The 27,153-nt window shown below is 46.7% G+C and overlaps 1 protein-coding gene across 1 annotated transcript in view; it reads right to left on the bottom strand.

The window, feature by feature from the left end:
• Window positions 1–5,953: 5,953 nt before the first annotated feature.
• The window catches only part of st8sia1 (ST8 alpha-N-acetyl-neuraminide alpha-2,8-sialyltransferase 1), an 87,878-nt gene continuing 66,678 nt past the window's right edge, over window positions 5,954–27,153 (bottom strand). The window contains exon 5 of the mRNA XM_043713425.1: window positions 5,954–11,477. Within this exon, the coding sequence (XP_043569360.1) occupies window positions 11,000–11,477 (478 nt within the window). The 3' untranslated portion in view covers window positions 5,954–10,999. The remainder of the gene's footprint in view (window positions 11,478–27,153) is intronic.

Raw genomic sequence — 27,153 nt, 5'->3', positions numbered from 1 at the left:
CAGGGACTTATCCTTGGCAGCCCAGCCAATGTATATCCCTCAATCAACATCATACAAAAAGATTATCTGGTTGCTATCACTTTGTTGTGTGTGAGCCTTCTCTGTGCTGATTTCAGCTGCTACTAATTCTTACATGACCACAGCGACTGCATTTCGAAAGCACCCCTTTGGCTGTGATTGTTTTGCGAGATTCAGAGGTGGTACAGAATATCTAATCATAACCGATACTGGGCTTGTGAATGATTACGATACAGCCAGGTGAATGCAACCTTAGGGTCAGTGGGTGGGGCATGAACCTTGGGGAAGCTCTTTCCCTGAGACCCCTCAACCCACTAGCACCCCCACCATACAGCCTTCAGGGAGTAAAGGTGATGCCATTCCAGGTGGTGTGCGGGAATACGTGGGGAATCAGGAGTGATGGTGTGGCCAGGGTTGCCAGGAAGAAAGGACCATGGAGGTTCATTGGGTCCTTGATTAGCAGGCAGAGCCTGAGCCCCAGTGTGCTAATGGAAAACTGTGCTGTCTCACATATTCAGTCGTGCCTAATACAAATTGAACATGGGCACTTGTGTGGACGAAGTCAGGGTTTCTGTTCTGACACAGCATGTGGAGTCCACATGTGAATAATGCAAGGCTGAAGAAGGGGTAAGCGCATTAATCAGAGGCTTAAATAGTACAGGGTGCAGTCATCTGTATTCCTACACCCCTGTATGTGAAACCTATACAATGTCCAACCGTGTGGGATTCAAATGCTGACCACAACAAGCTTCACCATGTCGTTGGTCATTGCAAAGTGATCACAGTCATCTCTGAACATCATAACTTGCAGACCATAAAACACAGAGACACTGCAAGATCTCATAGTCTGCACAGGGACACAGAACTGATTACCTCTCATCTTGAACTGTACTTTATTCACCGACATGGTCTGAAATACAATGGTGTCTTTCTTGGGTAATCTGGGGTGGGAGGACAAGGTCTCAGTGTTCACACTGCACTTACAACCTCTTACTGCCTCTTTGCAACATGATGGTGCTGTAGTCATCAGACTATAAGATCCAGCATCAAGTTCAATTTAGAGGCATTCCATAACTCTCTTATCAGAGTGCTCTGTATCCCACTGGATGGAGGACGGTGCCAAACCATCACTTGTAAATGATGCCAATGCTGACTGCTCACATTATTAAGAGACTGTTCTGTTTCTGATATTATCCACACAGGGGCATGGCAAGTGTAACTGATGGACCCAGCCATAATGGGAGTTATTGTCGCTGTTGCTGTGATACAACAAAGGTCCCAAGAAATGAAGGAGGAACCGAACCACCAGCAAGTCCTGGACCTCCAGTGGGTAACAGAATCCTCCACGTGAAGTGGTCACAGCTAAAGGTCCCTTCAGGGTGTGCAGGAGGTACAGGACACCCAGAGTCTTTTGCCCGTTTCCTTCATTGAGATTCAGGATGCCCCAGGATACTGTCACAGAACTGTAGCTAGTGCTGAAGCAGAACCTGCAACATGGAACGTATGGCCATCCCATCCTGCTAGGTCGCCAGGGTAACAACTGAATAAAACTTTAATTCACCTGGCTCTTTCTAATGAGGCTCTGGTGACCTGTGTGGAACATCTCAATCCCCAACCCACAGATGTATCAAGACTGTATCACACAGGACCATCCCCACAATGATGGTCAGTACTGCAGCCTGGATGCAGGTTTTGTTGACATTCCCTAGGTGCAGGGTGTGATGGACATGTCCTACCAAGGGGGTTCCATCATAACACAGTGGAGTTCATCAATGGAAAAGGATTCCACTCCACTAATGTACAAGCCATCTGTGATCTTTGGTACCACATCCCAGAAATCTGTGCCAAGTATCCGGGGAGCTGCTGTGTTGCCTATATCCATGAGAACTCTCGCAGTTGCTGTGTTTGAGGGGCTAGATGCCTTCCATTGATGGTTACTGAGAGACAAGGGCTAGCCCCTTGACCATTGCCGATGACCATTCCACAAGCCCCTGGTTGAGGCTGAGTGCAGACAAAGTGTAGCCCCATTCTTTGACCAAGGCCATTATGGAGCACTCTGCTACAGCTGAGGTTCTGGTGCTAGGATCGATCGGTCTGGAGGGGACCTTGCTGTTCACTCCAGGCAGAGTGTGCTACACTACCCGAACCTGCAATGCTCTGAATAACTGGAGCAGGCAATGAGCAGGGATATGATGAAGGCTGAAGAGGGCGGACAGACTGCAAAACAGAAAGTGAGACCTTCGAACAAGCTGAATGTCCCCCTCTGCATGACAGGAGAGAGGTCAGCAATGTTGGGGCTTAACTGACACCCATTTCCAGTAGATGTTGAGCAGGGTGCAATGATCATTCATTGACTGGGGATTTGTCAATGATTGAAATGTAAGCAGTCCCTCTGCGTTCCAAGAACCAAATGCAGTTTCTGTTTGTCTTTTGTTCACTTTTACTGTAGCTGGATATAAGTAAACCATTTCCTGTTTTGAACCATTTCCTGTATGTGATGGTCCTACATCAAGCCATGGGAAGATGCTGGGCTACACTGAGCACTGGGGAAACAGTAGCACTGACTCAGGGTGATAAGGGGGAGTGGGGTGAAGAATGGCTAAGCTGTGTGGATTGGTGCTTAAACAGAGACGACAATGGTGAGCCGCACAATGAAAGCAAGTGTAGGCAGTACCTGGTGAAGCATAAGTGTCCCACTTCACAGGAAGGCAACTCTGGATCACCAACACTCCACCAGTTGTTCAGCTGAAGTTCAACAATAACACCAGGAATGATGGGACCTTTCGGGAGTGGCGAGAACCTTTGCCAACAGTGAGTGTGGGAATACGAGCCCAGGACGCCATACGGAACATGGTGAATGGTAAATTGGCTTAAATTTGAATGATAGTGTGAGGAGGTGCTATTTGGTTTTGCATAGAGCAATCCTCTGTGTAAGTTGACCAAGATCACATTTAGCCATGACCCTGCCCCCCAATGGCCTGGATTTCTGCTGTTGGGGTGCGTAAGGTATGCCCCACATGGGATGCTTTTCACTCCATGAATGACAACTGTGGCAAAGAAGCTGAGCAGAGGTGGCCACAGGGAGAGCTGAAGGTCAAGATGGGATGGCTAAATGGTCTGTTTGAGTCCACTGGAGGTTTTGCCCCACTTGCAGAAAAACTTGTGAGGTTTCTGGCTCCACATTCACTCACCATGACCCCTCCATGCCTACTCAGTACATTGTCATGATCCTGTTCCCATCCCCGATCTCCCTCTCATATGCACCATGCGAAATGGCATACCTTCAAAACCCATTCTCCCAGTACAGACTTTGTATAGAACCAATGAACTTTATAGTCACAATGGCATCAGGAAAAAAAAAATTCACAAATTTTTTTGACAAAAGAAACTGCTGTCCCTACAGCCCTGTAGAAGTGTCTATTAAACAGGCCAGGAAAGTAACAAGTGGAGGCCAGGTCATTGAATATATTTAATACTGGGATAAATAGGTTCTTGAGTATCGAAGGGATCAGGGGTTATATAGAGAAAGTGGGAGAATGGAGTTGAGAAACTTATCAACCATGATTGGTTGGCGGAGCAGACTCAATGGGCTGAATGGCCTTAAGAGAGGGGCTTCAAACATCATACTCTCTTAATCTTCTGTAAATAAGCATTGAGACACTGGCAAAAGAGGTTCCACAAAAGAACTGTCCGTTATGATACCTGGACTTACCTTGAACCTGGTTACCGTGCCCTGCTGGGACAACAGGGCTGCTGGTCAGTTAATTGGTTGGCAACTCCTGCAGGTGGGACTCCCTCCCAGTTGGCCAGCAGATGACCCATCCCAAGTCAGTGTTTAGCCAAGCAGCTGTTCACTGTCTTTCAGCCATGAGAGGCAGGCTTACCCTGACATCCGTATTAAGCCAATGTCTCTCTTCTACTTGGCCATGGTACCAAGGTACATTTTGTTCACATGTAGAGTTTTGAAACATTTCTGAGGTAATTATCCATTGAAGGATCACATGGTGGCTCAGTGGTTAGCACTGCTGCCTCACAGCACCAGGGGCCTGGGTTCAATTCCAGCCTCAGGCGACTGCCTGTGTGAAGTTTGCACATTCTCCCTGCATCTGCATAGGTTTCCTCCCATAATCCCAAGATGTGCAGGTTGGATGGATTGGCAAAGCTAAATTGTCTAGAGTGTGTTCAGAGATGTGTAGGTTATGTGCACTAGCCAGGGGTAAATATAGATTAATAGGGGAATGGGTCTGGGTGGGTTACTTTTCAGAGGGTTGGTGTGGACTTGTTGGGCCGAAGGGCCTGTTTCCACACTGTTGGGGTTCTATGATTCTGAAAGTCTTAATTTCCCCCATTTGAAGATTGGTCAACTCATAGAACAATACAACATCAGAGTATTTCAATGCTGGAACACTTAACCAAAGTATTGCATCTGAAAATCAATAGTGCCAACCCTGGGGCAGTTCTTGTACATTCCTCACTAGACAGCAAAATTATTTGATGAATGGGTGGAGGGGCAAGGCGGGCTGTTGGAATGGAGGCTACAGCAGGAGGGTTCTCTGGCCTTTCTTCATAAAAACGTCCAAAGCACAGAAGCGTATTCCTCGTGGGATAAAGTTGAAAGGCTGGGAAGTTCAATTGCATAAGACCTTGGATGGACCATACTTGGTGCACTGGTCGGTCTCCATTTTACGGAGAGAATACGGAGAAAGTGTTGAAGGAGCAAAGAATGATTTGTGAGAATAGCACTGTCACACTGGAAGGTTATAACTAGCGTCTGGAGGTCTTTTGTTAGGAGAGGGAAGGTTCAGTGGTAACCTAAATGTAAAAATAAAAGTAATGAAAAGGATTTGTTAGGACCGAGTAATGTTGCAGGGTAGTTAAAACCTAGGGATTGCAAATATAAGCTAATAAAAGTGATGATGAATCCAGGAAATAACCTTTTATCCTGGGAGTGGTGAGAATGTGGAGTTCCCAACATATAGTGTAACTTACATGAATGGTATAAAATGATTCAAGGGGAAGTCAGATAAATACATGAGGGAGAAATGAACAGAAAGGTATGATGATGTGAATGGATGACATAAAATGGCAGGAGGCTCACGTGAGCTAGTTGGGTTAAAACTCCTGGAGATGGGACTCCCTCCCAGTTTTGTGGGGTGGGGGGAACGGGGGACAGTGGCAAGGAGCCCATCGCACTAAATTTCACAATTATTTGATATAGCAACAAGAAATAAGTCAGTCAAAAGTCACACTTTATAACTTGCAGAAATTTATTGCATGTTGACACAAATTGGGGCCTACTGACATTCACAAGGCCTAAACCAGTAAGAATTCTGAATCCGTTAAAAACTCTCAATACAAAGTTAGTCAATAAACATTGTTAGCCACCGTGTTAAGCTGAGATCTGTTGAAGCCGACTCTAAGTCACCTTCTCACATAGGTGCATGGGGTACACTGTCTCAAGCACAGTCAGAGATGAGCCTGGAAGTAATAGAGCAACATTAATATACAGTTACTTGGTAGGTCAGAACTCAAAACGTGCTCAGAGACATGTTGCTGAAACTTTTAATCTTGCACTCATCAGGACAAATGCAAGACTGCCAAACTTTAATTGATCACAACTAGTTATACATCAGATTTTAAATTTGGCATTCTTGAGTTTACCCTGAATGCCAAATTTTTTTCTTTATTCATTGGTTGAGGGAATTGCTGGCTGGGCAGTATTTATTGCCCATCCCTAATTGTCCAGAGGGCAGTTAAGAATCAATCACATTGTTGTGGGTCTGGAGTCACATGTAGGCCAGACCAGGTAAGGATGGCAGTTTCCTTCTCTGAAGGACATTCATGAATCAGATGGTTTTTTCCAACAGTCAACAATGGATTCATGGTCATCATTAGATCCTCAATTTCACCATATACCATGGTGGGATTCAAACCCAGGTCCCGAAAACATGACCTGAGTTTCTGGATTAACAGTCCAGCGATAATACCGCTCAGCCATCACCTCCCCAAAGTCTGTTGCATAAATTGTGAGCAATTGAAATTTGGCACTCTTGCATTTGTCCTGATAAGTGCAAAAAGTATAAGTTTGCAACAGGGTTCTTTATTATACGTTTGGCTCATTCAGAGTCAAATTCCCCTTTTGTATCATGGACTATCTAACCCCTTTGGAATAAATGAGTTAGCTCCTCCAGCAACAAAGTAAGGAGAAGAAATTGATCCTAAATGTTTCATAATTAAAGGCAAGTCCAGAATTAGGGGTCACAGTGTTAAAAATTGTGCTGCGCCATTCACAGGAGATGTCAAGAATAACTCCAAAGAGTCATAAAAACCTGTAACTCTCTTCCCAAAGGAACTGAAAGTCTCCAAGTTGAGCACAGCACATTTTCATTAGGGAACGGTATTAAACGTTATGGGATCAAGATGGATAAATGGAGTTTAGACTGTAGATGAGACAGAACAAGCTCGAGGGTTTGCATAACCCACTCCTATTTCAATATTTCCAATAATAAAGAAAATTCAGAATATTATGTTAAATTGAGAAGGTTAGATCAGCTGAACTGGTGAGAGACAAACTTAGATATTCCCTCAGGGAACTCCCTCCAAGAAAAAAATGGAAGCAAAACTCCTGGGGGTCAGTGATCAGCCAGATAAATGCCAAAATGAGGGAATGTAGGATTGACTGGATCAACAAAGTGAGTGGAATGGCTTCTCTTTATCTGTAATTAAACCGGAAAATGGGATGAGTTCCTTACGCCCAGTAACTCCCCAGCTCATAGCTCAGACTTAGAAAGATCTCCCCTTGTGGTATTAACATTGCGTTCAGTGAGTTACGAAGACACTCAAATGTAATGCTGGGAAATCTGACTGCTTTCTGTGGGACTACTGGACGTATGTCAGGAATGGTCATAAACCTGGGGCTCACAAAAGAATACGATTAAAATATAGACACTGGCTTTGAAATACAAATTCTTCCAATTAAAACCAAAAGTTTTGTGTGAATCTATTCTGACACCAGCGACATTGTGTAAGATGTCAAAAGTCAAACATCGATAAAACTTTGCAGCAAACAAAATCTTTGCCATTATCCTTCCTTGAATTTTGCATGCAATTTTATACATTGTCTCCCTTCAAAAATGTAATTGTATCCACTACAGCAGCTCAGGCCCCTGGAGTTGTACTTCACCCCGTGGAGTGTTCTGTTTAGTTGCATGTGGAAACAGTTTCAGTTCCAAGTGCACATACTTCTTAAAAGTATATACTGACAGAAATATCATAAACAACTCAAGCTGCAAAGAGCTTAAGGCTTCAGAAACAAAAACGAAGACAGAATGAACGAGAGGAGGCTATTAACTAATCATGTCTTCATGCAATTCTGTAACCTTGTTATTCTCCACATGCTACACTTAAAATGCTAACAATCAAACAGTGATTGCATCATTCACAAAAAAAAATCACGAGCTTAATAGCTGGACAGCCATCTCATATGTCTGCAGGTACACAATTGATTTCAATGTATGCAACAGTTTGCACAAAATGAACTAAGTACAATAGTTTTTTTTCTGATTTACAAAACTAATACGTTACAATGACTAAAGCTCCATTGTCCTATAATGAACACCTTGATAAGGAGGTCGCTAATGTATATGTGTGCAAACATCAGTTGCTATTGACTTATATATCTGTTGTGGAACTGACTGAACCGGTAATTGTTAAAGTATGCCATAATCTACTCAAACAGGAGGGCACATATCAAAAACTATAACTACATTTGATGTACATATTTTTGATGAAATGTTTAAGAAAATGAAAATAAAATTATTAATCTGAAGCTACATTAATAGCACCAAGAAAAACTACAAGTCCAGTAGAAGATTCATCTAATTGACCATGAAAAAGCTCACAATTCACTCTTATACAATGTTGATCCAGACTACAACAGCATTGTTGAATGTAAAAAAGGAGCCAGTTGCCTTTATATTACTGGAATGGGTGTCATAATAAAAGGACAGGATTCATCGATTGTGAGCAAAAATGATGTAAATTAACTGGATTACAATGATAAAGATCAGTTGATTCAAATTTGTCTTCTATCCATTTACAGACTTGTGTCCTTTTTCATTAACCGATGGGAGAATAATTAAGGCAGCCAGGAGTCAGATACATACCTGAGGTAGCCAAATATGAAATCAGGTGAAATCAAATCTGCTGTTCATGGTAAAGGAACAGGCCAGCTAGCTGAAATATTCTCACAGTGCAACATAACCTTGCTGCACATTTGGCTTATACACATACTGCGCACACAGCACACACAACACTGCCCCTTTTAAAAGATCAAGAAACAACTAATATCAGCACACAGAAATGGTGGTTTGCACCTTAATAATACTGGGATCCCAAGCAGAATCCTTTGGGCCTCACTGAGGGAGTTGAAGTTCCTATGTTGACAGGCAGCTACAATAGTAACGGGACGCGAAGACATGGAGATTCAAGGATTTCTTCCACCTTTTCGACTACGTTACAAAGGTTAAAGTCAGCCCTGTTTTAAAAGGTAAATCAGCAAAACCTTACAGGATATGCAATTCTTCCACTAGGGTTCTACAAGATCTATTCTAATGCTTTTAAGAAACATATGGGGAGTTTTGACAGGGTATTCTATGACAGTTTGCTACAGCATTTCATAGACAATACATTCACAGATACCCACCTAATACCTACTATCTGTGTTAAGATTAATATATCCACCCAGCTGGATTTGCAACACGCACAGACGGATCTTTCACTTTCTTGAACACATTGGTCACAATTGACTGCTGTACTTTTTACATTTAAACATCGACGCTCTCATTTTTCTGTTTTCACAGGCTTTCCCCACTCTGACAAAGAAGGTCTGGGCTGGGTCAGATCCATCTTTCTAACCATTCATCAATTTCTGCCTTGCAATGAGCATACAGGAAGCTGCTTTTGATAGAGTGGGACTCACCTTTGCCCTTGTAAGTGAAGCATTCGGTTCTAACCAATGATCAAACTCCAACTTGCTGAACACAGCTGAACAATATCAAATTGGGGTATGGGGATGGGGATGAAACTACAGCATTCTTAAATGAACAACTGGAATGAAACTTGGGCCTATCTGAATTCAATGTCCAACAACATACAATCCCTTCCAACTGCAATCCAGGTTGAAAGTCCCCTTGATTGGCAACACAGCATTGTAAATACCAATGGCAACGATCTAAGTGCGAAGGTTGCAATGGGATCCTGCTGATGATTGAGTTCACCCTCTTTTGCGTTGTAATATGATTCTCCTTACTAACGTACAAAAAACATTAACAAATTTTGCAAATTCAAAACCTGTTTCCTATATTCGACACATGCTTCAGGAAAATATCCAGGCAGACATATTTGTCAGGGCCAGGGTCAGTATTGTCCCAAATTTGCAGAGTTGGCTGTTATGACACTCTATCTTGAAAACTGTGACAATGAACCCCAAATAGATTTCCGAGCTGAAGGCAGATCAACTGTCTCCAGGAGTTCTATTTTCCCAAGATTTGACATGAACTTGCTTCAAGTAATATGTCAATCTGACATTAAAATGTTGCCGTGAGAAAATTCAGCATTGGAAACAGTTTTAAACCTGAGTTAGAAAAAACACTGTAACAACACTGACAACAGACATTTCTCATTCCATCCCCAAGTCTCTCTAAACCAGATACACAACCAGAAAGCAAAGGCAAAATTCTCACAACAGCAAAGCAGAAAAGTCAGGTTTCTCTCGCAAATCAACAGTAACGATATGAAATATCTTGGCCTGAAAGGCAATTCTCTGAAAATCTCATACCATTGCTGTTAGCAAGAAGTAAATTTGTATGATTCACTCCCAACATGGCCTGGTTCCATGGCTGTGGGGAGCACAGCATCACACTCACCAGCAGTCCCTTGGGCTAAACTTCTATCCAATGAGTTTCCAAGCCAGCACTAAAGACTTGCCCATCCTGCAGAAGGAACATGTAAAACTAAATTCTTCTGTTTAAAATTTCAAGCCCAAGGAGTTGCAACTAACTAAAGACCTCCCATGCTGTCTAGTCTATACAATAAATGATTGCATTCAATTGCTGTCAGTTTTGTGTAATAAATGATTCCAATTGGACTTTTTGTCCATATTTATATGTTCAATGATATTCTCGCAATGGGAGAAATAGATATCCTCAGTGACATTTTGCATTGACCCACAGCATAGGAATAGAAAGTAAATGATCACGGAAAGATGCAACAAAGTTATAAGACAAACACAAGAGGTGGAAGCCTATTCTGTATCTACGAAGTTAAGGCAAAAAAAAAACTGATTGAGATTGACTTATTTATGCAGGTCCGAAAGAAAACCCCACTCAGTTTTAAAAATGTATGAAGCTAATTGCTTTGCACTGGGGCTTGCAAAAAGAATCAAAAAGTAAGGAAATGCTAGGAATCTGTTTATGGAGCTGACCAGATCGACTAGTCTGGGTCCAATATAACTCACAGACAAATCCGAGGACAACAGAGATCTTGTTACCAGCTGCTTCCATGGGAATCTTTAAACAACAACTAAGATAATATTTACAAGCAACCTTTTATAAAACTAAGCCTCTGGCAGTCTACGCATTAACTAACAATGGATGTGCCTACCAACTGGTATAAATTGACACAGTCCATCAACTCTACCAGTCTGTCCACACGCTTTTCAACAAGATATTCCATGCACAGTGCAGGTGAAGTGTTGGAAGTAGAAGTCAGTACGGATCTAGGTCACTCCGTCACTTATTTCAGTAAATGCGTTCGCAGTCTATGGCAATGAAGAGAGATGTTCTGGTTTTGTGTTCAGTCACCGTCTCTCTCACATGATATGGGTCGATATCAAAACGAAATGTCTGTGCAAGTCAATAGATTTACCCTGCAAGGGCTACATCAGAAACCTGTATGTTACGCCCCTCCATACTTCTGCAATTCACTGTTTTGTATTCTCATCACATTTGCCAATCTGCATCTTTAATATGCCACTTTTATGCAGGAGCCAGAGTTGGAGGAACTCCTCTGGCATGGCATGGTAGCCTGAAAAAGGCATCACATTGTCATAGTAGTGGTGGCTAATTATCCTCCCTTGCAGGTCCATTGAAAATGGCCAAAATCCATAAAGGGTCACATCTTCACAGAGGCCCAAGGCAACACTGACAAGGAACAGGCCGGTGGACAAGCGCTTGGCATGGATTCCCTTGCCCTTCCAGAACTTCTCAACATTGCGCAAAAAATCCGGATTGGCAAAGAGTATGGTTTGGTTGGCACTGAAGTCAGACAATGTGTAGTAGGTACGGAAGGAAGGATCTGTCCCTGTCTTCATGGAAAAGGCAGGCATGTAAATATAGCTATGGCCATACACCTTCATACTTTCCACAAAGGATTTCCTGGACCACAGAAGGTTCTGGAATCTGGAAGAAAACAAAAGAAAAATTGAATCTTCGTTGTTATCTGTCAAATTTTGATATAAATTCTCTTAAACTTTTAATCTTACAAATAGCAATGAATGGCACTCAACATTTCACACTTGATGGAACACCTATTTATTGATTCATGGATTACCCAACTTTATTGTTTCCAGATATTCCACTGAAAATTTTGAACAGTTCAATGCAGTGAGCTACTGATCTGACCTTTCACCTCTGGGTTTGGCATTGCACTAGGACAAAGATTTCCGACCTCACTATCTAACTGCAAAGTTAGTAATGGCATTTGAAAAGGCATTTCATAATTCTCATTCAGTATGTATACTATTGAGCAGTCCGCAGGAAGAATGATCCATCTTGGACTAACTAAGAGGCTAAGGATAGTGCTAAATTAAAAGGATGGGATTGTCGCACTGCCAAGGCGATTAGCAAGGCCTGAGAATTGGCAACACTTTTCAAAAGCAGCAACTTGATCGAATGAGATATTAGAAAGGGAAAACCAGCAACAAACATTGAAACAAGTGGTTGTCATTTCTGCAAGTATCTTAGACAGACAGGAGCAGTGAAAGTAAGTGTGGGTCCCGCTAGTGCTGGGGCCAAGAGATATTTTCATAGGCAACCATCATGTGACTATGTCAAATATAAATCGTACCCCAATCCACAATCCTCCCCACCCTGACCTCTGGGCCTGTCTGCAGCCTGTGACACTACATGCATTCCCATCAATGCCTCCCTATTGTCGTCCAGCCAGGTGAAGCTGCGCCCTTATGCTTTCCATCCTTATCTTTTTATTTATGGTCAGTAAAACACTTGCAAAGGCTTCTCTTCCTGTTCCCAAGCCATTACCTCCGCTAACCCTTTGACCTCCACTGATTTCTCATCTGCTTACAGCTTCTCAGTGGCAACATCTAACAGCACAGTGTTAGTTCATGCATGTGCCACAGTGACCCAGCTCTACCTCACCATCACCTCTCAAGACTCCTCCACTGATGTTAAATTTACAGGCTGCTTATTTGACATCAAATATTGAGTGAACAGACATCCCCTTCAGTTACTCACTCGGAAGGTTGATGCTATTGTTTTTAGGTTCCACTGCAAACTTTGTTCCTTGGCTTTAAAACGCCATCGCTCTCCCTGGCAACAATCTGAGATTAAACAGTCTATTCACAACCTTAGTGTCATAGTTGATTCCAGAATGAGATTCTGACCTCAATTTGTGCCACGTTGAGACTGTCTTTTTCCATTTCTGTAAGGTTACCCAATCTCACCCAGTGAGGGGAAGGTCAGGACGGACCCCCGGCCTCGGGGTGAGGGCCCAGCATGGACTCCCGGCCTCGGGGTGAGAGCACAGCGCGGACCACTGGCCTCGGGGTGAGGGGGCCAGCACAGAACCCCGGCCTCGGGGTGAGAGCCCAGCGCAGACCCCCAGCCTCGGGGTGAGGGCCCAGAGTGGGCCCCCAGCCTCGGTGTGAGAGCCCAGCCTCGGGGTGAGGGCCTAGCACGGACTCCCAGCCTCGGGGTGAGGGCCCAGAGTGGGCCCCCAGCCTCGGGGTGAGGGCCCAGCCTTGGGGTGAAGGCCCAGCGAGGACCCCCAGCCTCAGGGTGAGGGTCCAGCCTCGGGGTGAGGGCCCAGCACGGTCTCCGGGCCTCGGGGTGAGGGCCCAGAGTGGGCCCCAGCCTCAGGGTGAGGGCTCAGCCTCGAGGTGAGGGCCCAGCACAGACTCCCGGCTTCGGGGTGAGGGCCCAGCGCGAGCCCCCGCCCTCAGGGTGAGGGCCCAGCTTCGGGGTGAGGGCCCAGCATGGACTCCCAGCCTCAGGGTGAAGGCCCAGTGCAGACTCATCTGCTCCATCTGCTTTTATATATTTTTTCCTCTTTCTCTGCTTTAGACAGGCTGTAATGCTTTTTAACCTTTTTTTTCTAAGTCCCCATAAATGGACTTTGTAAATTTCTCACATGTATCCCTGTACTTGAGTATGTGGGACAATAAAACCCAATTCTAATCTTGTATCAGCTCATCTATTGCTGAAACTCTCAAATGTGTCTTCGTTTCATTCAGACCAGACTGTTCCTTGAAGCTGCTGGCTAGTCTCCCAAATGTGTTTTCTGTGTAAATTGGAATTAATTAAAATCTCAATTCTAAAATGGTCATCCATTTTCAAATCCCCCCATAGCCTTGCCTCCTATTGTCCCCATATCTTTATAATCTTCTCTACACAACAACCCTCTGCATTCATTTGATTCTGGTCTCTGGTACATCTCCAAGTTTAATTTGTCTTTGAGTTCATTCACAGGATGAAGCTGTCACTGGCTAGGCCAGCACTTTATTGCCCAGAGGACAGTTAGAGTCAACCATAGTGTTTTGGGTCTAGAGTCACATAAAGGCAAGACCTGGTAATGATAGGCAGGAGGCTGGAAGAGCACAGCAAGCCAGGCAGCACCATGAGGTGGAGAAGTCGACGTTTGGGGTGTAACCCTTCCTCAGGAATGGGTGTGGGTGTAAGGGGAGCTCAGATAAAGGGGTGGTGGGGGCAGGGTGGTAAAGAGGACGCCAATTTCAAATGACCACCCTTCCCATCCCCTGACTCCATTCCAAGCCCCTGCCCCTCCCAGCCACCATTGACCAACCAGGTCGTACCCTCCACCTGTCTTCACCTATCCCTTCACCACCCTGCAGCTCCCCCTAAACCCACCCCCAGTCCTGAAGAAGGGTCATGACCGAAATGTTGACTTCTCCACCTCCTGATGCTGCCGGGCTTGCTGTGTTCTCCCAGTCTCTTGTTTGTCGACCTTGGATTCCAACATCTGCGTTTTTGTTGTCTCAGACCAGGTAAGGATGGCAGTTTCGTTCCCGAAAGGGCATTAGTTGAACCAAAAGGTTTTCTCCAACAATTGGCAACAGATTCACAGTAATGATTAGGCTCTTAATTCCATATTTTTCATTGGATTCAAATTCCACCACCTGCTGTGGCAGGATTTGGTCTCGGATGTCTGGAACATTGCCTAGATGTCTGAATTAATAGTCCAGTGATTATACCACGAGGCCATCGCCTTCCCTTTGAATTATTGGGATGCCTCAGCTCCACGTTTTGCAATTCCCACTCTGCCCCTCCATCGTTTGGACCCAAGATGATGTCGGAGTAGGATGCCCCAGCCGGAACTCACCAGCTCCATCCAATCCTTTACTTTGTTCTCTCCCTTTTTGTCTCCGTCTTATTCCTCTTCTTCAGTGAAGCAAAAACAGCAGCTAGTGGCCCACAGCGGAGAGGGGACAGTGGCCTGGAGCAGAGAGGGGACAGTGGCCTAAAGCAGAGAGGGGACAGTGGCCTGGAGTGGAGAGGGGACAGTGGCCTAAAGCAGAGAGGGGACAGTGGCCTGGAGTAGAGAGGGTACAGTGGGCTGGAGCGGAGAGGGGACAGTGGCCTGGAGCGGAGAGGGGACAGTGGCCTGGTGCGGAGAGGGGACAGTAGGCCTGGAGCACAGAGGGGACAGTGGTCTGGAGCGGAGAGGGGACAGTAGGCCTGGAGCAGAGAGGGGACTGTGGCCTGTAGCCGAGAGGGGACAGTGGCCTAAAGCAGAGAGGGGACAGTGGCCTGGAGTAGAGAGGGGACAGTGGCCTGGAGCGGAGAGGGGACAGTGGTCTGGAGCGGAGAGGGGACAGTAGGCCTGGAGCAGAGAGGGGACTGTGGCCTGGAGCGGAGAGGGGACAGTGGCCTGGAGCACAGAGGGGACAGTGGCCTGGAGCAGAGAGAGGACAGTGGCCTGGAGCGGAGAGGGACAGCGGCCTGGAGCAGACAGGGGACAGTGGCCTGGAGCGGAGAGGGACAGCGGCCTGGAGCAGAGAGGGACAGTGGCCTGGAGCGGAGAGGGGACAGTGGCCTGGAGCGGAGAGGGACAGTGGCCTGGAGCAGAGAGGGGACAGTGGCCTGGAGCAGAGAGGGGACAGTGGCCTGGAGTAGAGAGGGGACAGTGGTCTGGAGCAGAGAGGGGACAGTGGTCTGGAGCGGAGAGGGGACAGTGGCCTGGAGCACAGAGGGGACAGTGGCTTGGAGCAGAGAGGGGACAGTGGCTTGGAGCAGAGAGGGGACAGTGGCCTGGAGCGGAGATACGACAGTGGCCTGGAGCAGAGAGGGGACAGTGGCTTGGAGCAGTGAGGGGACAGTGGCCTAGAGTACAGAGGGGACAGTGGCCTGGAGCGAAGAGGGGACAGGAGCGTGGAGCAGAGAGGGGACAGCAGCCTGGAGCAGAGAGGGGACAGTGGCCTGGTGCGGAGAGGGGACAGTGGTCTGGAGCAGAGAGGTGACAGTGGCCTGGAGCGAAGTGGTGACAGTGGCCTGGAACAGAGAGGAGACAGTGGCTTGGAGCAGAGATGGGACAGTGGCCTGAGCGGAGAGGGGACAGTGGCCTGGAGCGGAGAGGGGTCAGTGGCCTTGAATAGAGAGGGGACAGTGGCCTGGAGCAGAGAGGGGACAGTGGCCTGGAGTAGAGAGGGGACAGTGGCTTGGAACGGAGAGGGGACAGTAGGCCTGGAGCAGAGAGGGGGACAGCGGCCTGGATCACAGAGCGGACAGTGGCCTGGAGCGAAGAGGGGACAGGAGCGTGGAGCGGAGAGGGGACAGTGGCCTGGAGCAGTGAGGGGACAGTGGCCTGGAGCGGAGAGTAGACAGTGGCCTGGATCACAGAGGGGACAGTGACCTGGAGCAGAGAGGGGACAGTGGGCTGGAGCAGAGAAGGGACAGTGGCTTGGAGCGGAGAGGGAGCAGTGGCCTGGAGCAGAGAGGGGACAGTGGCTTGGATCACAGAGGGGACAATGGCCTGGAGCAGAGAGGGACAGTGGCCTGGATCACAGAGGGGACAGGGGCCTGGAGCAGAGAGGGACAGTGGCCTGGATCACAGAGGGGACAGTGGCCTGGAGCAGAGAGGAGACAGTGGCCTGGAGCGGAGTGGGACAGTGGCCTGGAGCAGAGAGGGGACAGCGGCCTGGGGCAGAGAGGGGACAGTTGCCTGGAGCGAAGAGGTGACAGTGGCCTGGATCACAGAGGGGACAGTAGGCCTGGAGCAGAGAGGGGACAGTGGCTTGGAGCAGAGAGGGGACAGTGGCCTGGAGCAGAGAGGGGACAGTGGCCTGGAGCGGAGAGGGGACAGTAGGCCTGGAGCAGAGAGGGGACAGTGGCTTGGGGCAGAGAGGGAACAGTGGCCAGGAGCAGAGAGGGGACAGTGGCCTGGAGCAGAGAGGGGACAGTGGCCTGGAGCACAAAGGTATCAGTGGTCTGGAGCACAGAGGGGACAGTGGCCTGGAGCAGAGAGGGGACAGTGGCTTGGAGCGGAGAGGGGACAGTAGCCTGGAGCGGAGAGGGACAGTGGCCTGGAGTGGAGAGAGACAGTGGCCTGGAGCAGAGAGGGGACAGCGGCCTGGATCACAGAGTGGACAGTGGCCTGGAGCAAAGAGGGGACAGGAGCGTGGAGCGGAGAGGGGACAGTGGGGAGCAGAGAGGGGACAGTGGCCTGGAGCAGAGAGGGGACAGTGGCTTGGAGCAGAGAGGGGACAGTCGCCTGGAGCGGAGAGGGGACAGTGGCCTGGAGCAGAGTGGGGACAGTGGCCTGGAGCGAAGAGGTGACAGTGGCCTGGAGGAGAGAGGGGACAGTGGCCTGGAGCGGAGAGGGGACAGTGGCCTGGAGCACATAGGGGACAGTGGCCTGGAGCACAGAGGGGACAGTGGCCTGGAGCGAAGAGGTGACAGTGGCCTGGAGCAGAGAGGAGACAGTGGCCTGGAGCAGAAAGGGGACAGTGGCCTGGAGCAGAGAGGGGACAGTGGCCTGGAGTAGAGAGGGGACAGTGGCTTGGAGTAGAGAGGGGACAGTGGCCTGGAGCAGAGAGGGGACAGTGGCCTGGAGCAGAGAGGAGACAGTGGCCTTGCGCGAAGAGGTCACAGTGGCCTGAATCACAGAGAGGACAGCGGCCTGGAGCGGAGAGGGCACAGTGGCCTGAATCACAGAGAGGACAGCGGCCTGGAGCAGTGAGGGCACAGTGGCCTGGAGCCAAGATTGGAATCTGGACAAACTATATAAAAGCCCTTGTGGAAACATCATAATGACAACCTTTTACACTTTATTTCTTATTTTCCAAACTTATACTATGTCCACCTGTAATATACTGTGACTTTTTTCTTTATTTTTTCTATTTTTTGTACCTAGGTACTTTCTACCTCAGATGACGCCATGTGTTGGCGACATTGTACACTTTTCACTGTCTTCCTATTCTTTTGTAACTTGATACACATGACAATAAACTCATTCTAACCTTGTTTTAGGACACCTTAAAACCTAGCTTTCTAAGCAAGCTTTAAGAAATCTAAACTAATATCTCCTGTGTTGGCTCCTTGTCATTTGTTTCCTGTGAAGTACCTCGAGTACTTTTTACAACCTTAAAGGTGCTAATGAGTTATTGTTGTTGTTGTAATCAGGAAATTATGAAATGCCCTTCACAGTAGAAAGGAAAAAAATCTACCAGTAATAGTGGATGGGTCTAAGAGAGGGAAGGACTTAGAAATAGATAATATTAATAAAGAAAAAGTTTTGGGGAAATTAACTGGACTAAAATTCAGCAAATTCCCCGCATCATACAGCCCATATCGGAATGTTCTAAAAGAAGTGGTTGCAGATAAAGTGGATGCATTCCTCAAATTCTGGAATGGTCCCAGCAGATTGGAAGTTAACAAATGCTTTACCACTTTTTGAGAAAGGAGACAGAGACAGCAGGGAACGACAGACCAGTTTGTCCAATTATCAGTCACGAAGACAAGTTTTTTTTAAATTCACAGGTGAGGGCATCATTGGCTAGGCCAGCATTTATTACCCATCCCACAGGGCAGTTAAGAGTCAACCCACATTGCAGTAGGTCTGGAGTCACATATAGTCCAGCCCAAGTAAGGATTTTCCTTCCCTAAAGGATTAGTGAATCAGCTGGACTTTTTCCCTGTAAACTTGCAATGGATTCACGGTCATCATCAGACTCTTAATTCCAGATTTTCATCGAACTCAAATTCCACCAACTGCTGTGGTAGGATTTGAACCCAGGTCCCCAGACCATCAGCTGGAACTCTAGATCAACAAGGAGAAAGTGAGGACTGCAGATGCTGGAGACCAGGGTTGAAAAATGTGGTGCTGGAAAAGCACAGCAGGCCAGGCAGCATCCGAGGAGCAGGAGAATCGACGTTTCAGGCATACGCACTTGGACAAATACATGGATAGGAAAGGTTTAGAAGGTTATGGGCCAAGTGCAGGGAAAAAGAGTTAGAGTGGACGGACATTCTGGTCAGCATGGACCCAGTTTGGGCTAAAGGACCTGCCTCTGTGTTGTGACTTTATGACTCTTTATGATTGGGAGGAGCTGGTGTTGGACTGGGGTGTATAAGGTTAAAACTCACACAACACCTGGTGATAGTCCAACAGGTTAATTCCTAGCTTTCAAAGCGCTGCTCCTTCATCAGGTGGGTGTGCAGCAGGACCATAAATTCTGTGTCTTACGGTCCTGCTCCACAATCACCTGATGAAGGAGCAGCGCTCCGAAAGCTGGTGCTTCCAAGTAAACCTGTTGGACTATAACTGGGTGTTGTGTGATTTTTAACTCTAAATGTTTTAACAGTTCTTGCCTCTTAGGCAGTGAATTCCAGGTAGCCCTGACCCCAACCCCCATCCTCTGGATGAAAAACAATCTTCTTAAATCCTGTCTAAATCAGTTCAAGGGCAATCAGATGGGCAGGAAATGCCAGCCTATGCCAATGCCCTGTGGAAGAATTTTAAAAATCAGTAAATTAGCGCATGTGTATGTTCTGGAATGAACTGATCAAATCACACATCAATTAAAAGCTTCTTAACCCAAGGAGTTTATCTTTAAAATTGGCACAGAAATTTAGAAAGATAGAATTTTGTCATTTTTCATGGGACAGTTTGCAGCAATTCTGCACATGAAGGTTAGTTGAGGACAGGTTTAACACAAAGGCTGGAGAATCGGCCAATTGAACCTGGCTGGGGGGTTCTCTAAGAGACCACATTAGCTTACCTAAAGTCTTTGAGGATTGGTAAAAGATTTGTGACAGATGATGAAGGAAAGAAATATTCAGGACTGTGTAAATGCACCACCATCTGTTCTTTTTCTTCAAACAAGAACCTTCTTCGCAATGGAATCATTCTGTTTAGAAGATTAAAAATCACACAACACCAGGTTATAGTCCAACAGGTTTAATTGGAAGCACACTAGCTTTCGGAGCGACGCGCCTTCGTCAGGTGATTGTGGAAGGCTCGATCGTAACACAGAATTTATAGCAAAAATTTGCAGTGTGATGTAACTGAAATTATACATTGAAAAATACCTTGATTGTCTGTTGAGCCTTTCATCTGTTAGAATACCACGATAGTTTCACTTCATTCATGTGTAAATCACAAAACCTTTTTTTATAAAGTTGCATTCTTGGGTTAGCTGTAACAATGGGTGACAGCTAGACAATATGTTGAAGGTGTTAGCCCCCTGTGTTCTCTGTCTATGCCATGATGTTTAGATTGATTCTAATCTAAGAAGTGAGATAACAGAGTTTTACATAAATTCATGCAGTTTTTGAGCAAAGTACACTGTAAATCTGCAAGTACAAATTCACCCCACGAAATATATGTGTGCATGTGGGTCTTTGTCTGTCTGTGCGTGTGTCAGACACACACACAGACACTCACTGACACCCTTACAGACACACACACTCCCACACTCACACAGGCATCCTCTCAGAGACTTAGACCACTCTACACTCACGCACACGCATATGCACTCTCTCCCACAGACACTCACAACCCCCCACCCCAGACACACACACACACTCCCACACTCACACATGCACCCCCTCACAGACTTAAGACACTCTGCACTCACTACACACACATATGCACTCTCTCTCACACTCAGAACCCCCACCCAGACAGACACAGACAAAGACCCATATTTGCAGAGTTACATTATATTTTGCTCAAAAACTGCATGAATTTGTGTAAAACTCTGTTATCTCACATTTTAGATTAGAATCAATCTAAACATCATGGAATAGACAGAGATCACAGGGGGCTAACACCTTCAACATATTGTCTAGCTAACACAAATTGTTACAACTAACCTGAGAATGCAACTTTAAAAAAGGTTTTGTGATTTACACATGAAAGAAGTGAAACCATCATGGTATTCGAACAGATAAAAGACTCAACAGACAATCAAGGTATTTTTCAATGTATAAATTCATTTACATCACACTGTAAATTTTTGCTATAAATTCTGTGTCTTACAATTGGGCCCTCCACTATCACCTGATGAAGGAGCGGCGCTCCGAAAGCTAGTGCTTCCAATTAAACCTGTTGGACTATAACCTGGTGTTGTGTGATTTTTAACTTTGTACACCCCAGTTACAGGCATCTTCAAATCAGTTGAGAAGATGACAGTCATGATTCTTTCACTAATAAAGTGTACCGAGTAACTTGAGAATTACCACTGTCTTCAGTTCATTTCCTTAAAAACATTCAAATTCAATTGAGACAAAAAAAAGTCTGTTTCTCGAATTTCAGCACTTCAATGGCACTTCTATATTTTCGTGACAAGCAGGCGTGACAGTCAATCAGCAGCCCAGCATATCCCTCTCCAGACTCCCATTGTCTGACCAAAATGTTAATGAGCATTGTGCGAACTTTGCGAACTCACAAAGGCTGCTGAAAAGCACCCAGCCACACACAAACGTGACGGGCAACTCTGTAAAGGACAGGCTATGTGAACCGCCACAGATTTCAGACCTCTCGGGTGAGTACAGAAACGATGCTTATGCATTCAGTGTCATCATGCTGTGTGCCAGTGAGTAATGCAGCCAAAGCATTTCCCAATGTGAGGTCTGTCAGAACCGGCTTCTATTCATTCACTTCTTTAGTCATTCTAAGGGCATCAATGGCCAGGACAATTATTTCATATCCTTTTCATTCACTTATGCAACTGAACCAGCGTTTATTGCCCATCCCTAGTTGCCCTTGAGAAGGTGGTGGTGAGCTGCCTTCTTTAACTGCTACAGTCCATGTAGGTGGACCCACAATACCCTTAAGGAAGGAATTTTAGGGTTAAACTCAGCGACAGTGAAGGTACGGCGACATATTTCCAAGTCAGCATGGTGAGTAACTTGGAGGGGAACTTGCAGGGAGTGGTATTCCCATATATCTGATGCCCTTGTCCTTCGAGATGAAAGTGGTCATGGGTTTGGAAGACACACACTGCTGCTACTGAGTGGTGGTGGTGGTGGAGTGACTGGGTGCTTGTGGATGTTGTGCCAATCAAGTGGGCTGCTTTGTCCTGGATGACATCAAGCTTTTTGAGTGTTGTTGGAGCTGCACCCATCCAGGCAAGTGGGGAGTATTCCGTCTCACTCCTGACTTGTGCCTTGTAGATGGCGGACAGGCCTTGGGGAGTCAGGAGGTGAGCCACTTGGCACAGTATTCCTAGCCTCTGACTGGATCTTGTAGCCACTGTGTTTACATGGCAAGTCCAGTTGAGTTTGTTGGTCTTGATTAGAGTGGTGCTGGAAAAGTTAAGCAGGTCAGGCAGCATCCGACGAGCAGGAAAATCGTTGTTTTGCGCAAAAACCTGAAACGTCGATTTTCCTGCTCCTTGGATGCTGCCTGACCTGCTGTGCTTTTCCAGCACCACTCCAATCTAGACTCTGATCTCTAGCATCTGCAGTCCTTATTTTCGCCCAGTTGAGTTTGTGGTCAATGGTAACCCTCAAGGTGTTAACAGTGGGGTATTCAGTCATTGTAACACCATTGAATGTCAGGCATTAGTGGTTAGATTGTCTCTTATTGGAGATGATCATTGCCTGGCATTTGTGTGGCATGAATGTTACTTGCCACTTGTCAGCCCAAGCCTGGATACTGTCCAGATCTTGATACATTTGAACATGGACTGCTTCAGCATCTGAGGAGTCATGAATGGTGCTGAATTTTGTGCAATCAGCGCACATCCCCACTTCTGACCTTATGATGGAGGGAAGGTCATTGATGAAGCAGCTGAAGAAGGTTGTGCCTAGGTCTTTTGTGGGCGGCACGGTGGTTAGCACTGCTGCCTCGCAGCGCCAGAGACCCGGGTTCAATTCCCGACTCAGGCGACTGACTGTGTGGAGTTTGCACGTTCTCCCCGTGTCTGCGTGGGTTTCCTCCGGGGGCTCCGGTTTCCTCCCACAGTCACAAAGATGTGCAAGTCAGGTGAATTGGCCATGCTAAATTGCCCGTAGTGTTAGGTAAAGGGGTAAATGTAGCGGTATGGGTGGGTTACGCTTTGGCGGGTCGGTGTGGACTTGTTGGGCCGAAGGGCCTGTTTCCACACTGTAAGTAATCTAATCTAATCTAATTACCCTGAGGAACCCCTGTAGAAACGTCCTGGAGCTGAGATGGCTTACCTCCAACAACCCTAACCATCTTCCTATTTGCCAGGTATGACTCCAACCAGGGGAGAGCTTTCCCCCAATACCCATTGATCCAGTTTTGCTTGGGTTCCTTGATGCCACACTCAGGTTAAATGCAGCCTTGGTGTCAAGAGCTGTCACTCTCACCTCACCTCAAGCATTCAGCTCTTTTGTCCATGTTTGGACTAAGGTTGTAAAGAGGCCAGAAGCTGAGTGGCCCTGGCAGGACCCAAACTGGGCATCACTGAGCAGGTTATTGCTGAGCAGGTGCGGCTTGACAGCATTATTGATGACACTTTCCATCACTTTACTGACGATAGAGAGTAAACTGATGGAGTGGCAATTGGCTGGTTAGGATTTGCTACAGGACATCCTTGGGCAATTTTCCATATTGTCAGGTAGATGCCAGTGTTGTAACTGTACTGGAACAGCTTGGCTCGGGAGTGGCCAGTTTTGGAGCAGAAGTCTTCAGGACTATTGTCGAGATGTTGTCATCACGGCCTGTAGCCTTTGCAGAGTCCTCAACCATTTCTTGATATCATATGGGGTGAATCAAATTGGCTGGAGACTGGCATCTGTGATGCTGGGGACCACTGGAGGATCCCGAGATGGATCATCCACTCGACAATTCTGGCTGAAGATTGCTGCGAATGCTTTAGCCTTATCTTTTGCACTGATGTGCTGGGCTCTTCCATCAATGAGGATGGGGATATTTGTGGAGCCTCTTCCTCCAATGAGTTGTTTAATTGACCACCACCACTCATGATTGGATGTGGCAGAGCTTAGGTCTGATCCATTGGTTGTGGGATCACTTGCCATTTATGCCGTTTGGTAGTCCTGTTAGGTAGTTTCACCATATTAATGCATCATTTTTCGGAAGGCGTGGTGCTGTTCCTGGCATGCCCTTCTGCACTCTCCATTGAATCAGGGTTGATCTCCTGGCTTGATGGTAATGGTTGAGTGGGGGCTGCTGCTGTCAATGGCCCACAACGCCGCATGGATGCCTAGACTGGAGTTGCTAGATCTGTTTGAAGGCGATGGAGGTTATTCTCAATGTGAAAGCGGGAAAAGGACTGTGTGCTGTTATTGATGCTGTCATGGACAGATGCATCTGCAGCCTCGGCAGATTGGTAAGGATGAGGTCGAGTATGCTTTCCCCTCTTGTTGGTTCCCTCACCACCTGCCACAGACCCAGTTTAGCAGCTACATTCTTTAGGACCCAACCAGCTTGATCAGTAGTACTGCTGTGGAGCCACTCTTGGTGGTGGACACTGAAATCCCCCAGCCAGAGTACGTTTTCTACCCTCAGTGAGGGAGGATGGCAGCCACTTCAAAGTCAACCATGCTAATGTGGGACAAGAGTGACAGAGTCAGATCAGGAGGTTTCCTTTCCTAACAAACACTGAATCAGTTGGATTTTTATGATTTTCATTTTTATCACGCAGTCCTGTCACCTATCATTCCTGTTTTTGATGAGTTGACAGAGAGCTGAGAGCTGCTGTCAAAAATGGTTAATGTTTCAGGGTAAAATAATGGTATTTTAGGCTAGGCCTGCTGTTGAGAGTTGGAGGTGATCCAACCGAACAGTGTAAATCAAATACAGAAGTGCATTTGCAGTCGCCAATTGAGCCACACTTAAGCCAAGCTTCCCAAAGTGCTTTGCAGACGTACAGCAGCTTCTTTAAGTGGCGTAAAATTGTGGCATAAAGGTGTGTTTTCTAAGAGCTTAGAAAACAAAAGATGTCCCACTATAGGTCCTACAGCTGTATTGCAGCCAACTGTGTCCCCTTATAACACCTGTGGAACCACAAAAATCGAATCTTCATGAAACTTTACAATTTTTCATAAGAATGGAAACCAGATCATAAATAAGTGATAACAGATCCCAAAAGTTGGTTTACAAGTTGAAGATAGGCAGCTGAATACAGTGATTAATTGGCTAAGTGCCAGCTGTGTTGCGTTTTTTTTTTGAGGATTTTTCACTGCGGGTTCTAATGGTTTTTTCCTTACTAAACTACCAACTGCTCCCCTTCTCCAATGCAGTCTCTCTCATCTAACCCCATCTTACGCGCCCTGCTCCCGAAACAATGCTGAGGTGTCCCAGAATTAACCCAGGAGCTCTGGTGACAGCGTTAAAAGCCCATTGCACAATCAGTCAGTCTCGAGCTGCCCAACACAATTTCTGATATTTGTCCTGGATAAGGCAGAGAAGGGAAATTTGGCACCCTGTCTTGTGGGCAAGAACCTGGAGCTCTTCCAGAACAGGCTGGTGTACACATAAGGTACGTTCTTCCCCACTTGATCAGCAGAGGATGCCACGGCATACCATGCCGGGCCTGCCCTGGATCAACGCAGCATCAGTTGTCTGGAAGAATACACTGAAACGTAGGAAGGAAGTCAATGACCTTCTCCAATCCGCCAAGGTAGGGACCACCAACTTCTCTCCGCTATCGCACACTCACGCTCTGTCGCTGGCTCCCACCGAGGTATGTGCTCTACCACTCACACTAATATCTGCAATATCTTCCCTCGCTTGCTGTCTCCTCTCCCCCATGCAAACCAGCCTTCCATCTACAGACACCGTCTACACTTCCCACTGCCTCAGGCACAGCCAAAATAATTAAAGACCGCTCACTCCTGTCATACTCTCTTTCACCAGGCTGAAGGTAGAAAGGTTGAAAACATGTACAAACAGATTCAAGAACAGCTTCTTCCCCGCTGTTACCAGACTTTTGAACAGACCTCTCAAATGTTAATTCTCGTCTGTCTTTCTCCACCTTCTCTGCAGCTGTCACACTGCATTCTGCACTTTGCTCTGCTACCTTTCTGCACTTTGTATGGTATGATCTGCCTGGTTAGCACGCAAAACAACACTTTTCATTGTGTCTTGGTACATGCAACAACAAAAATCAAACAACATGTGCCGTCTGCACAGCCCACTCTCCCATTCAGGTCATCTCACCACCTACATTAATAGCTGTACCACCCAATTTCATCTCCCTTAACACATGCCCCTCTCTCTCATTCCAGGAGGAAAACGGCCTCCAGTAGGGCAGAAAGAGTTAAGATGGGGTAGTTGGCTGCCTTGACATTCAGCTCTGTACCCCTGAATTTGACCTCCCCAAGCAGCTGACTGACGTGGAAGCTGCCCTTGCCTACTGTGCCCAGACTCCTTTTACCAAAGGCTATCTCCCTTTAACAAAGGCTATCTCTCAGATGAAGGTCAGCAGACAAGCCACCTTCCCTCGTGTCAGTGCTAAACAGCAAGGTCAGCGAACCTCGTATCTCTGGCTGAGTGCTGCCGAGTGCAAAAAGACAAGGCAGGGATGATAAGAGCATCCAGGTGTGCTCTGAGTGAGTGAGAACAATAGTAGCGAATGCACAGTCCGGTGGTACAGCCTGACCCAGTCCGTGCGCTGGCAGCGTGCCCCTGAGCATTGCAAAGAGAGTTCCTGTGGCAGCCCTAGGTACAGCACTGAAGTGCAGAATTGTCATGCAAGCAGATGGGAGATGTGTGACGAGGGTCCTTAAAGTCTGGCACATACTGGATGCTAATGCCCATGCACATGGGGGATGCGTGTGCGTGGTCAGCGCCCATGAAAATGCCCTGAGACACTGGTGGCTGAAATTGCCAAGTGCCCACAGAGACTTTCACGTCGTGGATTCTCTGTATCCAGGCGGGTTTGGAAAGATAGGAAAGTGAACGTTAATGAGCTGAGCTGTGCCAATAACAAGGTGTTTTACAAGATGCAGTCCCTCTTCATCGGAACCTCACCACTGCTGAGCGAAAACCTCACATTTCTGCCCACAGGAGCATAAGCACCGCAGGGAACTGCTCCCAACGTCAAGGTGGGGGGAGGGGGGCCTTACTGACTTCTCATGGGATTCCGCCACAAATCTCACCACATTATTCAGGTCGCTTTAAAATTCCACTTCATGATGCTGGTTTCAGGGAGGTTGGAAAAAAAACCCAACTAGGGAACAGACAGAGACTACTAACATGATCAGTAAAAATGGTTCGCATTGTTACTAGTTCAGCTGAACGCGATGCAACCAAAGTAATTTCAAGGCAAGCTTCCAATGCAAGCCGGCGTTGGCCGATAAAGTCAAAGTTTGTCTTTCTTTCAGATACTGAAAAGCTCGATCTAGAACATAGAACATAGAAGAATACAGCGCAGTACAGGCCCTT

This window comes from Chiloscyllium plagiosum, chromosome 23 (genome assembly GCF_004010195.1).
Source record: "Chiloscyllium plagiosum isolate BGI_BamShark_2017 chromosome 23, ASM401019v2, whole genome shotgun sequence".
In the NCBI taxonomy this organism is placed as follows: domain Eukaryota; kingdom Metazoa; phylum Chordata; class Chondrichthyes; order Orectolobiformes; family Hemiscylliidae; genus Chiloscyllium; species Chiloscyllium plagiosum.
The sequence above is the reverse complement of the archived record's forward strand: the minus strand, read 5'-3'. Positions and strand labels throughout refer to the sequence as shown.